The sequence below is a fragment of the Pristiophorus japonicus genome, chromosome 8, assembly GCF_044704955.1.
Source record: "Pristiophorus japonicus isolate sPriJap1 chromosome 8, sPriJap1.hap1, whole genome shotgun sequence".
Lineage (NCBI taxonomy): Eukaryota > Metazoa > Chordata > Chondrichthyes > Pristiophoridae > Pristiophorus > Pristiophorus japonicus.
This window is the reverse complement of record NC_091984.1, coordinates 178790240-178807517: the sequence shown is the minus strand read 5'-3', so window position 1 is coordinate 178807517 and position 17278 is coordinate 178790240. Positions and strand designations below refer to the sequence as shown.

Below are 17278 nucleotides of genomic sequence, written 5' to 3'. Positions count from 1 at the left end.
CACTCCCTCCCCCCCCCCCCCCCCCCCCCCCCCTGCCGTCGGGAACGGCCGCCTCCCCCCCCCCCGCTGCGGGCGGGTGGTCGGTCGGGCCCTCCCGTTCGCGGGAACGACGCCACACCGCTGGGCTGACTGAACCTGCCTGAAGCACTTTCACACAGGTAGGAAGATGGTTTATTTAATCTTTTCTTTGCTTATAAATGTTTATTCAGGTTGGATTTATTTGTATAATATTTGTATAAGTATAAATAAAGATTTATTGTAGAATTTAATGACTTCCCTTCCCCGCCCCACCTCGTTCCAGACGCCTCATTTACAACCTGCGCCTGATTTTTTAATGTGTAGACAAGGTTTTTTCAGTTCTACAAAAATCTTCACTTGTTCCATTCTAAGTTAGTTTGGAGTACGTTTTCACTGTGGAAACTTTCAAATCAGGCATCAGTGGCCGGACACGCCCCCTTTTGAAGAAAAAATTCTGTTCCAAAGTGAAATTGTTCTAACTGACTAGAACTGCAGAAAAAAAAATGTGGAGAATTGCGATTTCTAAGATAGTCCGTTCTCCACCAGTTGCTCCTAAAAATCAGGAGCAAATCATGTGGAAACTTGGGGCCAAAGACTGAAACAAAGACTTCCATCAGAAACAAACACTTCAGTTCAACACACATCGTAATAGTAGTACAGCCTGAAAACAGCTACCAATGTGGTGTGCGGGAACTTTTTTGTGAGAATGGCCAGTGGGTGTTGGGGGGACACCTCATACTGGAAAGGATATCACCAATCATCAAGGATGAGAGTCTCTGGGTGCAACATTGCCATGCTACAGGGATGTGGGACCACTTTACACTTCATGGAGAGCTGTGTCCAAACATGAAATGAAAAAATTTAAATCTCTGTTGGATACCCGTGTCCAATTTCCAGTAAAAACAGATACTTGCAGTTGAAACTTATAGCAGACAAATGGGTAAAGCAAAATAGAGGGAAATGCAATAAACATAAGACTTCATTCTGCTTTATATCGCTGCTCTCTACAAAGATCAGAAGCAAGAACTACTTACTCTGCGCTTCAGTCGCTCCCGTTCCCTCAGCGTCAGTGTGTCTGCCTTGGCGATCACAGGTACAATATTTACTTTGCTATGAATGGCCTTCATAAAGTCCACATCTAGAGGCTTCAGGCTGCACAAGATAGCAACAGTTAAATACTGCATACTCTTCCAATAATTCATTGCTACATACGAACAAGATTGTTAAAAAGCAGAACTCAATATTACCAACAAAACTGAAGTTTATTATCAGAAGTCCTCAGTCATTTGGATCTTTTAGATAATTGGTTTAGCCTTGCTTTTGTTTTTGTAAACTTGGTTTTAGCTCAATGCAGAACCGGACTCCTGCTACTAGGATCCCTTGCATAAATCAATAGAATAGAATGTTGTAATATCCAGTATTTAGCGCTGTGGGCACATTAACAGGCAACACCTGTATTTTAAAAATGGATAAAGGTGTGCTGCACTAGAGGCTTATATGGGTATATTCACCACATCGTGCTGTACTGAGCCACCCTCGAGATGATGTCCCAGTTAGATTAATAATCTGTACTAGGTTCGCCAATCAGAAGGGAGAAAAATAACTATTTAGCCAAGATTTTTTCTCCCAATCATAGCCATCAAGTCCATATATGTGAACATGATTCAACTTGGCTCTAAGGGTCCCCACAATGGAATAATCTGCCTAAATGCAATGACCAGGCCTCCATAAGAATGGTCACATGGCCAAAGTGCCAGAGGACTATCACACCTATTGAACAATGGCCCAGAATGAGCAACCATATTGTGGAGATATGGAGCAAAAGGAGAAAATTGCAAGCTAAACATATTAAAAAGGCCAGGTTACTGAAAGACAATGTCTTCAGCACCACGTGCAGAGGAAGCAGGGGTTTGTTTATAAAATAAGAATTCTCAATTGTGTAAATAAATACACATCTGAAGAAACAACTTCAAAGAAGCAACATTAGGGGAAAAGGTTTAAAAAAAAGACAATAGTTCCAACAGTACATACTTGAACTCCCAAGCACAGGATCAAGAATTCAACTGCCAGTATTATGACCATTTAAACTCACCCGAGCACCATGGCAGTCATAGATAGCGCCACCAAGGGCGGAAAGATGCAATAACATGGACTGGTCCCACCCTACAGGTATTGCCCAATACAAGTGTGTAGCAACAAAGCTCTGCATTTAAAAAGTATCTCCATAACCTTCCATCCCTTTGCAACAGATTTCAATCCAGCTCCTTTTAAAAAGTGCTAACACATCCCAAACCAACTACCTGCTCTGAAAATCTCTTCCACAAATGCACTATTCTATACCATACTCAGGTATTCTAAATTTTGTATTTTTGTCCTTGTCCAAGTCAAATAGATTGCTTACTTCCACCTCATCTGCACCAGTGATTATTTTAAGGACCTGAAATCCCTTCCAAGAATATCATAAATAATCTCTATTGAAGAACTAAACAGAAACGATCTAGTGAGTAATGTCACAGTTATCACTGGGTACAGAGATGAGCAAACAATGACCCTAGGTATCAGGAATCTAATGTTATGACAAAAGATTAAGAAAGTTGGGGTTGTTTTATCTGGAAAGAGCAGTTTTGAGGTGGTCTGATTGAGGTTTAAGATTATGATAGGAATTAAGACTTAGAATCATAGAATGGTTGCAGCACCGGAGGCCTTTCGGCCCATCAAGCCCGTGTCAGTTCTCTGCAAGAGCACTTCAGTTAGACCCACTCCCCCGGCTTGATAACAATATAGATTTAAAAAGGTACAGGGAGCAAGCAGGAGAGTGAGATTAGGTTGGTGGCTCATGGAGAAAAATACTGAGGCAGATCCTGATGGTCTAAATGGCTCATTTCAGTGCTGTAACATTCTATAATTCGAAGGGTCTCCCCTCATACAGATTTTCTTTACTCATGCTCCAAAGAGTGGCAACGTAAACACTATTGATTGGTTATTGTTGCTCATATCCAACAGGAGGTGGCCCTTCCTCACTCACAGATAACACAGCAATGTGTGGCATTATTGGGCACCCTTCCTTAAGCAAGCTCTATTGCAGCATCGACAGTGGTGGGTATGTAGACAAGCATCTTTTGGTCATGTACCCTGTAGAATCAGAGCCTTTCCTTACCCATGGCCAAAGGGGGAGATGAAGTAGAAACAGCAGTGGACTCTGTTGTCTACGATATGTCGTCTGTTCAGGCCACTCTCATCATGAAGATATCGTTCAAACTGATGGTCAATGTACTGAATGATGGGTCTGAAGCTGCAGAGGGAAAAATGGTAGGGTCTTAGAAACAATGTCACCAATCATCATACTACTGGAAGATCTGGTCCTTGGGTACCTTAGTACTGACCCATTAACTCCCAATTGAATACTGCTATTTATAGGTGGGTCCATCAATTTTATTAGAAAGCAAAGGAGATCTTGGAAATCCTCTTCAGAATATTACTTCACTACAATTTGAGTCATTTCATGCCCATCAGATCTTACCACACTATTAGCCTTAGTACATTTTCAAGAATACCACACACTGCCTTTACCAAGCCAATTTGCTCACAGCAAGCATACACAAATGGCAAACAAGATAAATAATCAGTTCATTTGCTGATGTTAAGTTGAGCGATGAATGCTGACCAGGATACCAGAAGAACTCCCTGCTCTTTTGCAACTAGTACTATTGATCTTGCACATACACTGAACATTCATAAGGGAAGTACATCTGACATCCCATCCACAAAACACCACCTTTGACAGTGCTGCAATCCCTCAGTACTGCACTGAAGCCTAGCCATGTGCTCAAATTCTGGAGTGGGGCTACACCCACACACTTTTGGCTCAGAGGTAAGTGTGGTACTACTGAGCCAAGCCGACACTTATTATGGCAGAGAAACTATGATTTTACAGATCAAAGTAAAATCTCAATATCTTTGTCATAAATTTTAATGCCATTAATTTTCTTTTTGGTTGGTCGTTTGTAGCGTTGGTGTTTTTCTTTTTTCTGTACATTCTGATTTAGCAATTCAATTATACAACAACATTGTCCTATTAGAGCATACAAAACACACCAAATTCTAGCAATCAGACAGATCTCAAACAAAGGTGCATAAAGGAGGACTAAAGACTACGGCTGCAAATAATGACACCACTATTTGCAGTCAAAATGGATATGATTTGTTAATTCCCACGTCAATCATGTCTGGAGATCAGACGGCTGTAAATGTCTCGGATTGATTTTACACACAAATCTAACTATCCTCCACTCACTGCATTTTGCTGAAGAAATTGCCCTGCTTTTATCAGGAGAAGTTGCTGCAGTTTCAGTCAAGAGTTTGGTTTCCTGTAGTTCGTAGGAACTCTTTTTAAATAGACTCTGTAGATTGTTTGCTGTAACACACCCTTTATACAGACTCTGTTTGCTGAGTAAACAGATTTGGTTTGCTGTAAAATACACTGTTTGCTGTGAGCCTTTCCGTAAATCCCACCCCGCCTCCAACTCACTGGCTGAAACAGTGGTGTCGATAAACACTGGTCATACTCATAAGAACACAAGAACATGAGGAATAGGAGAAGGAGTAGGCCATTGGCCCCTCGAGCCTGCTCCGCCATTCAGTAAGATCATGGTTGATCTGATCCTTGGCTCAGCTCCACTTCCCTGCCCGCCCCCCATAACCCTTCACTCCCTTATCACTCAAAAATCTGTCCATCACCACCTTAAATATATTCAATGACCCAACCTCCACAGCTCTCTGGGGCAGAGAATTCTAGATTTATGACCTTCTGAGAGAAGAAATTTCTCCTCCCATTGAAAATTGATTAACTGACAGGAAGCAGAGAGCGGGAATAAAGGGGTCTTTTTCGGGGTGGCGGGCAGTGACTAGTGGGGTACCACAAGGATCAGTTCTTGGGCCCCAGCTATTCACAATTATAATTGGGGCCCAAGAAATGATTTGGAAGAGGGAACCAAATGTAATATTTCCAAGTTTGCTGACTAGGTGGGATTGTGAGTTGTGAGGAGGGTGCAAAGATGCTGCAAGGCGATTTAAATAGCTTGAATGAATGGGCAAACAGAGAATGGGAAACACATGGCAGATGCAGTATAACGTGGATAAATGTAAAGTTATCCACTTTGATAGGAAAAACTTAAGGACAAAGTATTATTTAAATGGTGATTGTTTGGGAAGTGTCGATGTACAGAGGGACCTGCGTATCCTTGTACATCAGTCATTGAAAACAAACATGCAGGTGCAGCAAGCCATTAGGAAGGCAAATGGTATGTTGGCCTTCATTGCAAGAGGATTTGAGTATAGGAGCAAGGATGTCTTACTACAGTTATACAGGGCCTTGGTGAGACCGCACCTGGAGTATTGTGTGCAGTTTTGGTCTCCTTACCGAAGGAGGGATATACTTGCCATCAGACTGGTTCACCAGACTGATTCCTGGGATGGCAGGACTGTCGAATGAGGAGAGATTGGGTCGACTAGGCCTGTAGTCACTAGAGTTTAGAAGAATGAGAAGGGATCTCATTTAAACGTATACAATTCTGACTGGGTTGGATAGACTGGATGCGGGGAGGATGTTTCTCCTGGCTGAGATATCTAGAACAAGGGGTCACAGTCTCAGGATACGGGGTAGGAAATTTAGGACAAAGACGAGGAGAAATGTTTTCACTCAAGAGGGTCGTGAATCTATAGAATTCTCTACCACAGGAGACTGTGGAGGCCAAGTCACTGAATATGTTTAAGAGGGAGATAGATAGATTTCTAGACACAAAAGACATCAAGGGGTATGGGGAAAAGCAGGAATATGGTGTTGAGATAGAGGATCAGCCATGATCATATTGAATGGCGGTGCAGACTCGAAGGGCCGAATGGCCCACTACTGCTACTATTTTCTACGTTTCTATGTTTCTAAATCAACCCCCTTCATCTCAGGAATCAACCTAGTGAACTTTCTCTGAACTGCCTTCCAAGGCAATTATATCCCTCCTTAAATAAGGAGACCAAAACTGTGCGCAGTACTCGAGGTGTGGTCTCACCAATACCCTGTACAGTTCTGGCAGGACTTCGCTGTTTTTATACTCCAGCCCCTTTGCAATAAAGGCCAACATTCTATTTGCCTTCCTGATTACTCGCTGTACCTGCGCACTAACTTTTTGTGTTTCATGCACAAGGACCCCCAGGTCACTGTACTGCAGCATTTTGTAATCTCTCTCTATCTAAATAATTAGCTTTTTTATTTTTCCTGCCAAAATGGATAACTTCACACTTTCCCCACATTATATTCCATCTGCCAAATGTTTGCCCACTCACTTAGCCTGTCTATAACCCTTTGCAGATTCTTTGTGTCCTCCTCATAACTTACTTGCCCACCCATCTTTGTGTCATCAGCAAACTTAGCTACATTACACTCGGTCTCTTCATCTAAGTCATTAATATAGATTGTAAATAGTTGAGGCCCCAGCACTGATCCCTGTGACACCCCCACGTTACCAACTGGAAAATTACCCATTGATCCGGACTCTCTCAGACTCACACTCAGAACTGAAATTACAAGAAAACCTGCAGCAAATGGTCCTTTATTGCTGGGAAATCATCGCACTGTCTGATTCATTAACTGCTAAAAGCCCCAGTCTAGCACTGAGGTCAACCACACATTCACTACTTAAACTCCTACGGGATTAGCAAACGTCTCATGACTTTGCGACTCACCCTATCCCAGAACCAATGCGCCACAGTCATCAGTGCATATGCCCCAACACTCGATGCAACAGATGAGACCAAAGAGAGTTTTTACTCCAGCCTCAAAAAATCCCTGTCCCGCGTCCCTACTGACGACGAACTGATCCTCCCCGGCGACTTCAACGTCAGGGTCGGCAAGGACACAGCCCTCTGGGGAGGTGTGATCGGCAGAGAGGGGGCAGGGAAAACCAATTCCAGTAGTACCCTGCTCCTGACAAAATGCCTAGAGCACGACCTTGTCATCACTAACACCTTGTTACGCCAGAGGGACAAGTACAAGGCATCGTGGCAACACCCTCGATCCAAACACTGGACCTGCTCGACTATGTCATCGGTCGAACCAGGGATAGAAAGGATATGCACATCACCCGTGCCATGACAAGAGCCTCCGACTGCTGGACGGACCACCTAATCCGTTCCATCATCAACATCAACATAGCCCCAAAGCAGCGACGGCAGCAGAAGCAGTGCCGCAACAAAGTCAATGCTGGGGCACTCAAAGACCCAGCTAAGAGAACCCTATACAGCCAGTGCCTCACTGCTAACCTGGCGACCCTCGATGACCCCGAGATGCAGAATGCCCACAGCGCTTGGTCTGCCCTCCAGGCCACCATAACCAATGCCTGCGAAGAGACACTCGGTCACTCAACCAGGAAACACCAGGACTGGTTTGATGAGAATGACCAGGAGTTCCAAGAGCTAATAAATCGCAAGCGCAGGACATTTCTAAACCTAAAACAACCCAACTCGGGAGCAGCAAAGCAGCATTACAGACGGCTTAAGGCCGAGGTCCAACAAAAAACCCACGACCTAAAAGAATAGATTGTGGGTGGAGAAAGCACAGGAGATTCAGCAGCTGGGCGACAGCCATCATCATGTGCGAGAGCAGTCAAGGCCACCTAGGCCCAAACACCCAAGGTCCCACCGCACTGCTGGCCAAGAACGGGGAAACACTCATCAAGGACACCGAGCCAGTCAGGACCCGCTGGAAGGAGCACTTCGAAGGTCTCCTTAACAGAGACTCTGCCTTTGACTCGAGTGTCCTTGACTCCATCTCGCAGCATGCCACCCACCACCATCTCAGAAAAACCCCAGCCCTGCACGAGGTAGAAAAGGCCATCCGCCAGTTCAAGAACAAGGCTACAGGAGCGGATGGAATCCCCGCTGAGGCACTAAAGTATGGCGGGGAGGCACTATTGGCACGAATACATGACCGCGTCTCTCTCATCTGGAAGGAGGAGACCATGCCGGGAGATCTCAGAGATGCAGTAATCGTGACCATCTTTAAAAAAGGGGACAAGTCCGACTGTGACAACTACAGAGGAATCTCCCTGTTATCAGCCACGGGGAAAGTCGTCGCTAGAACCCTCCTCAACCGTCTTCTCCCTGTGGCTGAGGAGCTCCTCCCGGAGTCACAGTGCGGATTTCATCCTCTAGGGGGTACAACGAACATGATTTTTACAGCGCGACAGCTGCAAGAAAAATGCAGTGAACAGCACCAACCCTTGTACATGGCCGCCTTTGACCTTACAAAAGGCCTTTAACACTGTCAATCGCAAGGGACTATGGAGCGTTCTCCTCCGTTTCGGCTGCCCCCGAATGTTCGTCACCATCCACCACCTGCGCCACAACGATATGCAACCCGTGTTCCTGACCAACGGATCCGTCATAGACCCAATCCACGTCCAAACCAGGGTCAAGCAGGGCTGCATCATCGCGCCAACCCTCTTCTCAATCTTCCTCGCTGTAATGCTCCACCTCACAGTCGACAAGCTACCCCCTGAAGTGGAACTAAACTACAGAATCAGTGGAAACCTGTTCAATCTTCGTCGACTCCAGGCCAGATCCAAGACCGCCCCAACCTCTGTTGTCGAGCTACAGTACGCGGACGACGCCTGAGACTGAACTCCAAGTCATAGTCAACATTTTCACTGAGGCATACGAAAGCATGGGCCTTACATTAAACATCAGTAAGACAAAGGTCCTCCGCCAACCTGACGCTGCCACACAGCACTGACCCCTGGTCATCAAGATCCATGGCACGGTCCTGGATAACATGGACCACTTTCCATACCTCAGGAGATTATCAGTAAGGGCAGACTTCGACGACAAGATTCAACACCGCCTCCAGTGCGCCAGCGCAGCCTTCGGCCGCCCGAGGAAGAGTGTTCGAAGACCAGGCCCTCAAATCTGCCACACAGCTCGTGGTCTGCAGGGCTGAAGTGATACCCTCCTGTATGGCTCAGAGATGTGGACCATATACAGTAGACAAGTCAAATTGCTCGAGAAATACCACCAACGATGTCTCCGCAAGATCCTGCAAATCCCGAGAGGACAGACGCTCCAATGTTAGCGTCCTCGATCAGGCCAACATCCCCAGCATCGAAGCACTGACCACACTTGACTAGCTCCGTTGGGCAGGCCACATTGTTCGCATGCCTGACAAGAAACTCCCAAAGCAAGCGCTCTACTCGGAACTCCTACACAGCAAGCGAGCCCAAGGTGGGCAGGAGAAACGTTTCAAGGACACCCGCAAAGCCTCCTTGATAAAATGCAACATCCCCACCAACACCTGGGAGTTGCAGTGGAGGACGTGCATCCGGGAGGGCACGGAGCACCTCGAATCTCATCGCCGAGAGTATGCAGAAAGCAAGCGCAGACAGCGGAAGGAGCGTGTGGCAAACCAGTCCCACCCACCCTTTCCTCCAACGACTGTCTTCCCACCTGTGACAGGGACTGTAATTCCTGTATTGGACTGTTCAGTCACCTGAGAACTCACTTTTAGAGTGGAAAGCAAGTCTTCCTCAATTTCGAGGGACTGCCTATGATGATGATGACAAACTAAAATATTTTAGAAAAATAAAGTACAAAAAGTTTTTTAAATTAGCAGAACAAGCAAAATACTGCGGTGTTGGAAGTCTGAAATAAAAAATAGAAAATGCTGGAAATACTCAATGAGTCAAGCAGCATCTGTGGAGAAACAGAGTTAACGTTTCAGGTTGATGACCTTCCCTTTTGTTCTTTCCTTCCCTTGCACTTGCTTAAAATCTGTTCCATCTCTAACTTTTTCCAGTTCTGACAAAGGGTCATCGACCTGATACTATGGGCTCAAGTTTCAGCTCGAGTTGCTCCTTTTTTTTTTTTTAAGGAGCAACTAGTTTAGTATGGAGTATCTTAGAAATTGTAATTCTTGGCATTTAGTTTGCTCCAATTCTAGTTAGTTAAAATAGTTTCATTTTAGAACAGTTTTTTTTCCCCAAAAGAGGGCGTTACCAGCCACTTATGCCTGTTTTGCAAGTTTAGGCAGCGAAAAGTTACTCCAAACTAACTTAGAATGGAGTAAGTGTAGATTTTTGTACGCTCAGAAAAACCTTGTCTACATTTTAGGAATTAGGCGCAGGGAGCGAGAGATTGGGAGGGGGGGGGAAGTTAGGAGATTTTACAAGCATTAAATACTTCACTTTTACCAATAAAGAGCCATCATCAATAATAAATGATAAATGAAACAATAAACCAACCAATGAAAAAAAAATGTTAAAATAAAAAAATAAAAAATCAATCAATAAATAAAAAAGTTAAAAGCTTCTACTCATCTACTGCAGCACCAGGAGCCCTCCAGCAGCCTGCTGAAGAGCTGGTTGGGTGGGCCCCGCCACCGATGAGATGCTCGGGTGGGGCCCGCCCCCGACGAGATGCCGGTCAGGCGGGCCCGCCACCGTAGAGGAGTTCGGGCGGGGCCCGTTCCGGAGATGCTGATCGGGCGGGCCCGCCACCGTAGAGGAGTTCGGGCGGAGCCCGCCCCCGAGATGCCAGTCGGGCGGGCCCCACCGTCAAGGAGGCAAGGGCAGGCAGGCCACTCGGCCAGGGATAGGGGCGACGTCCCTTCGGCCAGGGATAGGGTCGTCACTCGGAGACAGGTCACGCTGGGAGGGCCAGGAGCTACTGCGCCCACGTACAGCCGCCACTTCGCACACGGGCAGCTGCCGACACACTTCTTGGCGCAGGGCTGTAGCTCCATCCCCAACAGCTCCTGCTGCGCCACGCCGAGCTGCAAACGGGCCCTACAGATATCGGAGAATCGCGAGGTAAGTATCTGGCAATTCCCGTTCTACAAATTAGGCGGGCCTCTCTGGAGTACGCCGTTCTACCGGAGATCCGAAACTTGGGCCCATTAATTCTGTTTTTCTCTCTCCACAGATGTTGCCTGACCTGCTGAGTATTTCCAGCATTTCCTGTTTTTTTATTTAAAATTAGCAGCATTTCTTTGCAACTGATCTTCAGAAGAATTCTGGAAAGGGAGACAGTCATTAAAACAGTGATGCAACATTGTGGTTTTATAGAAGTTCACAAACAGGTTGTTTATGAAGTCATGAGAATTAAACAATTGAAGTACAACCACTTAACTGCCGGCTGCCTATTGTCCTATACACAATGACCTTCACAGTATGGCAATAAAAATCCGTTCTCCTTCACAATGCAGCCGTGCAGTTAGACCTGTGATCTCCTTCCTCTGTTTGGCATTAGCCAGTGTTATGCTAATGTCAGCCCAAAATGGATCTCAAATTCACCTTGTGCTCGTAATGAAACATGATATTGACATTCACAAAATGATTCAGATCTTCACTAGTTCCGAACAGAGCACACAGACTGGGAACTTCTCAGATTCAAAACTTAGCTTGTGCTGAACTAGTTGATTTTGGTAGCAGTTTGGATATTCCAATTGGTGCCTAAGTACTCCAGGTTAGACACAGCCAGGGACCCAACTCCAGCACTGTGACTCCTGCCAGAAAATTCTCAAGCATGGACAGCAGGATTAGGATCAGCTGTGTAAGGAAAATAAATTCCACACCAAGTCCGAGTACGGTGAAGGAAAACGTCACAGTTTATTCGTGCAGAGCGCTCTGGGAGAAGTGGGGAAACGTCGCAGCTTCGCCACACCTCCTCTCCGAGCGAAGTTTTCCAAGTTACAATTATACCTTTGGGGGCGGTCCACTATCTTCATGACTCAGGGTCAACGAACTTTGGAGACTAAATGTGTCTTTTGTTTTAAGCAGGCAATTTGTTGCTTGAACGTTTACATGGTACAGTACCAAAAACAAGAGTATTATAAACTAAGAGATAATTCTTCCACAACAGTCCCTCCTGTTGATCTTTTCCCATCTCATGCGGATAAGAACAATCCAATCTTACATCCGAACTGCCTCATCGTCTTGTGCCAGGGTCCTTGGGCGAGCCTGGAGTTGGTGGTACTGCTGCAAATGGAGGTGCAGCTTCTGATATGTTGCGGGTGGAAGTCGGGTTGTTGTATCGTTAATGTAAGTCCCGGCAGCTATGGGTATCGTGGTACATAACTTGGACATACATATCTTAATCATTCATCATCACCGCAAGGTACAATGCCAGGCATACGCCCACGATCAAAATCAGACCCTGTACAATGCTTTGTCCCAACTTAGACATCCATCCCCCCAGCCAGCCAACTTCACCATCCGGGGTGGTTAGTTTCCTCACTTCCCTCCTTATATGGTTGGCTAGGTTGGTTATATTCTCCGAATTATCGGGTATATAAGCGCAACATTCGGCCCCAATCAATGCGCAAGTGCCTCCGTTCTGGGCCAATACGTAATCTAGGGCCATTCGGTTCTGAAGTACGGTAGTACATATGGCTACCATTTCAGCTGTTATGCTCTCCATCGCCTCGGCAGTGTCATTAGCTATTTGTTCCAGAACCCTCTCTACGTTTCTTAGTTCATCCATGGTGCACCCTATCCCGTATGGGAACATCACAACTCCAAAGAGTCTTTCTACCGGAGTAATCGCTCGTCTTCGTCGACCTGCTGTACGCACCTCTGCCAGGGTACGTACCTGCCTGACAAAGGGGACCACATATCCCAAGTAACAGGACCCTGTCCATCGCCTGGGTAACCAGGGATATGCCCTATGCCCGCACACAAAATACATGCCATTATACGCTGCTATTTCATATATTGTGTCGGGGTCCCAAGACTGGGCCCACAGACCTCCACCTGTTTTATTTGGAAGGCGTGAGAGGATAGTGACCAGTGCGCCTGTTGTGATATTGAGGTTGTGTGGGCAATGGCTGTACCCTATGATATGTCCCTTTCTGCTGGTGTCGTTTCGGGTTAAACATATGGTCCCGGTTGGTCTCCCGATCCTCGAGGTATTGGTCAGGACTAGGAATGGGGGCTCCCTTTTATGGTCATAGGGTGGTTGGTACCATCCCTGGAACGTTTGACTAATGGGGTACCCAGCACTCTCCCACTGGGTGATGTCCCCGTGGTTGTCCACACGGTAGCGGTATGATGGTCCTCCTCCCATCCGTGCCATTCTGGCTCAGAAGCCACATTACAGTCTCAGTTAGGGTCAGTGGAACGGGGCCCAAAGGAATTCCTCCTTTGGAATGTACAGGGATATGTGAACACACCCAGCAACTCGAAAAGTTCCCATTTCGCACATAAACATAAGACATATACAAAAAGGTGTTTACATGGAGCTCTCGCTTCCGTCTCGCTTCCCACGCGCTGCACTTGACGTACACCAAGGCTATTATACAGACTGCGGCACACAGTTTCATCTTATCACTTTATATTAACAACTAGTCAAAGGCAAAATGGCCGTATATGTTGCTTCTAGTGTCTCTATTGACCTGTGGGCGAATCAAAGAATGGTGGATACTACAGGCATTAGTTTTTCAGCTCGAAAACCTTAAGCTGGGTCCAGTGTATCCACTGCCCCCGTCCTCTCATGTCGACGCAGGCACATGTATCTCCGCTAATCATTACCTCGTACGGTCCTATCCATTTTGGTGCAAAGCCAGGCTTCCCAGGGATGACCTTTACCATTACGCGGGTCCCTGCCTGGGGCACATCTGGGAGGGCGGTGGATTCTAATTTCTCGTCTTGTCGGAGCTGCTTATCCCTGACCTGTGTTCTCATCCCTTAAGACTGTTGCTCATTTCCAGGACGTACATCCTGATCCTATCTCTTAAGGGTCCCACATCAGTCCCTCCTGTGACGATCCCTTCTGGGAGTTGCATCACCCTTCCCATCATTAACTCATAAGGGGATAAGCCCGTTGTTCGATTAAGGACTGCCCTTAGTTTCATCAGAATGATGGGCAACACATCAACCCATGTAGTCCCAGTTTCTCGGATTGCCTTTGCGATCATTATCTTAAGGGTTCGATTCATCCGTTCTACCATTCCTGAACTTTGGGGATGGTATGGTATGTGGAATTTCTGTTTTATTCCCATTAGTTGACATACGGCCTTTATTACCTTCTCCGTGAAGTGGGTGCCTTGGTCCGAGTCCATTTGCAACGGCACCCTCCCATCTAGGGATTATTTCTTCCGCCAGAATTCTAGCTACCGCAGTGGCCGTACAGTTCCTTGTTGGGTAAGCTTCCACCCATCGGGTGAACTGGCCTATTACCACTAAACAATATCATTTTCCCCCGTGAGTCGGACAGTGGTCCAGTAAAATCTATTTGTATGTTTTCCCATGGCCCTTGGGGCCTTGGTTGGTGCCCTATTCGTATCTTAATTGGCTTTTACGTTCATCCGCTTGTGGCCAGATTATTTTGTTCAGCTCGGCGTCTATTAATAGTTTAAATTCCCTTATTAAGCCTGTTCCTAGAATAATTTTTTCATTATTTGTATCAGGCGAGTATTATTACATGGGCTAGTTCTGTTTTATTTTATTCTGACTATCCCATTTCCTTTATCTGTCAGGTGAGTCTTCTTTATTCTATTAAGAAATCCAAATGAATAATGTCCAATATAAAACAGTTGTCGATGGAAAGGGTTAACTTCTTTACAGGTTTGTAAGAAGGCCTGATGTCATTACGTGACTTCACGTAATCATCCGAATTTAGTTTTTTTTTAAAGTCTTTGTGCTTTCAAAACTTGCTTAGAAATTAGGAATCCGTTAAAACAGCAGAAATCATTAGTAAAGTCATCATAATAGGAGTCTTCTCATCAGGACAGACAGCATTTTAGATTAAATTTCAATTTTTTCCTTAACTTCTAATTCAAGTACTTGCCAAAGATTTTTTTTTTTAAATTGATTTAAAACGATACCACACATTTTTAATAGCTATTTTGTTTACTGAACTTCAATTTTCACACAAGCTGTATACATTCCAACATTTCCTATAAGAATTTTAAAATCAGTAAGATTTTCTAATTCCCAATTTTTCTTTTTGTGTTGAGTTTGCATAGCTTAGATTTCTTCTCGTTATTTTCAAAACCCTCCTGCTTGTTTAGACTGTTCGGGACTTTTCTTGATAAACACATCTATTCTGGAAATCTTTTCGAACTGCAATGAAACTTTCTTGTAATTTAAAATCATTTTCAATGGAGAGTGTCTTTTACCTCATCCAAAAATCTTTTCAATTAAACCAGTATCTTTTTTTTTCACAGCCAATATCAACTAGTATTTAGTAAGATATGTCCTTTTTTTGATCTCCTTTCTTCAAATTGGGTTTTGGTATTTTACACAGAGGGCTCGTCTCTCGGTAACTTCGTTAATTCAGACAATCGAAGACACTTTTTCTTTCAATTTCGTTCAATTTGTTTTCTTTCAAGGCTGCATCTTTATCCTTTCTTTTCATAACTAGAACGGAGTCTAGCACGTAGGCTTTGAGGGCTGCTTTTCGACCTCTCAAATGTGCCAGTTTTTCTCTCTGTTTCTGCATCTTCCACCACTCACTGTTCTTTCACTTTTTTTTTCCCGTCGGGGCCCATCCCTCCTTTCGCATTCTATCTATCAATCCATTTTGGTCGACTAGGTACAGTCTGGTCAGGGACCCCGGGGGGGCCCCACTCCGTTTCCTTACTGGACATCGCAGTCTTACTACTGTCAGTGGTCCGTTCAGGACTCGCAGTCTCTCTCGTCAGAGGTGTTTCAACACACTTGCAATTCGTTAAAAATGGTGCCTCGGCGACCCACTACGATCTTATCCAGCTGCACCCGCAACTTACTACAACCACATTAATTGTTCTACACACGACCCCCAATGTCCCGACCTGTGTGACTCAAAGTCGCAAGGAGATTAGTCCCTACTTCACTCACTGTTCCACTTTTGCGTCGCCATTTTGTCCTCTCTATGTTCCCTTTGACCTTAATCCTTGGCATTCATGTGGGGCATTCGCCCTCTTAATTCCGGCTCAAGTTAGGTGACTGAGATAGTTTGTGACAATCGAAGTGGCGGGGAACACTCGTTTCTTTCACATATCACTCATACCAAGCTAGCTTAGACTCTAACCTGCGGCTCAACTGTGATTTTTCTCACCGTTCACGGACGTTTTGTTCTTTGGTGAATCGGGGCTCAGGGGTCGCCCTGTTCCAGGGCCCAATTGACTGGACGGTCAAACCTTGACAATTCGTCACCCTCCACCAGCTAGGCGACCCGAGGCGACCGTATTCACCCTGCTCACAGCGCCAAATCTGTAAGGGAAATAAATTCCACACCAAGTCCGAGTACGGTGAAGGAAAACGTCACAGTTTATTCGTGCAGAGCGCTCTGGGAGAAGTGGGGAAACTCCGCAGCTTCGCCACACCTTCTCTCCGAGCGAAGTTTTCCAAGTTACAATTATACCTTTGGGGGCGGTCCCGCCCCCTTACACCATTGTCCAATTATCTAACAGTTTTGTAACGTCTTACCCTATATGGTAATACTATGACAATCTACCTTTACATTGTGGTAAGTCAAAGGTTAACTAGCATACGCACACACAAGTGGGGTTATTTTCCTCGCATCAGCAGAAAAACAAGGAACTAGCTTCCTGTTATTAGTACAAGCGATATACATCTGTTTGCCTCTCCAACCGTCCGTTTCCCTACCTCCCCTATCTTCATGACTCAGGGTCAACGAACTTTGGAGACTAAATGTGTCTTTTGTTTTAAGCAGGCAATTTGTCGCTTGAACGTTTACATGGTACAGTACCAAAAACAAGAGTATTATAAACTAAGAGATAATTCTTCCACAACAAGCTGTGACATCCCCCATGAATGAACAGATTTTTTAAAGTTTATTTTTATGAGAACAGAATTTCCAGGAAGTGTGCATTTATTTTGTATGTTGAACGAAGAGTGCATTGTCTCCGAAGTGAGAGGTGAATCATGGCTGAGTGTATGCAAAACTTGATTTGTTTTTAAAAGAGAGAAAATAAAGTGCTTGCCAATACTATCTGGGCTTGCACATAAATAATGGCGACTTAGGCAAGAAAACAAAGGGAGGCTGCTGCCCCTGGACCTGTACCCATCTGCATCTTGAGAGGAGGTAGAGGATCTGGCTGATACTTCCAGAGATCCTTTTACATATAGTCTATCGATGTCCTGCTGGACAATAGGGAAGCAAGATAGGCATCATGCCTGCACTTTCCAAGTCCTTCTCTTCCTCCTCCTTCCAACAAGTGGCTTTCCTAAGACTCAGTGCCTGCAACAGCCCAATTGTAGAAATGTATGTCAGC

At 45.3% G+C, this 17278-nt stretch overlaps 1 protein-coding gene across 2 annotated transcripts in view; it reads right to left on the bottom strand.

The window, feature by feature from the left end:
- Window positions 1-17278, bottom strand: part of LOC139268842 (septin-2) — a 195573-nt gene that overhangs the window by 110165 nt on the left and 68130 nt on the right. For both annotated transcript variants that reach the window (XM_070887596.1, XM_070887597.1), the window contains 2 exons: window positions 3176-3310; window positions 1053-1170 (listed from right to left, as the gene is read on the bottom strand). In XM_070887596.1, coding sequence (XP_070743697.1) covers window positions 1053-1170; window positions 3176-3310 — 253 coding nt within the window. The remainder of the gene's footprint in view (window positions 1-1052; window positions 1171-3175; window positions 3311-17278) is intronic.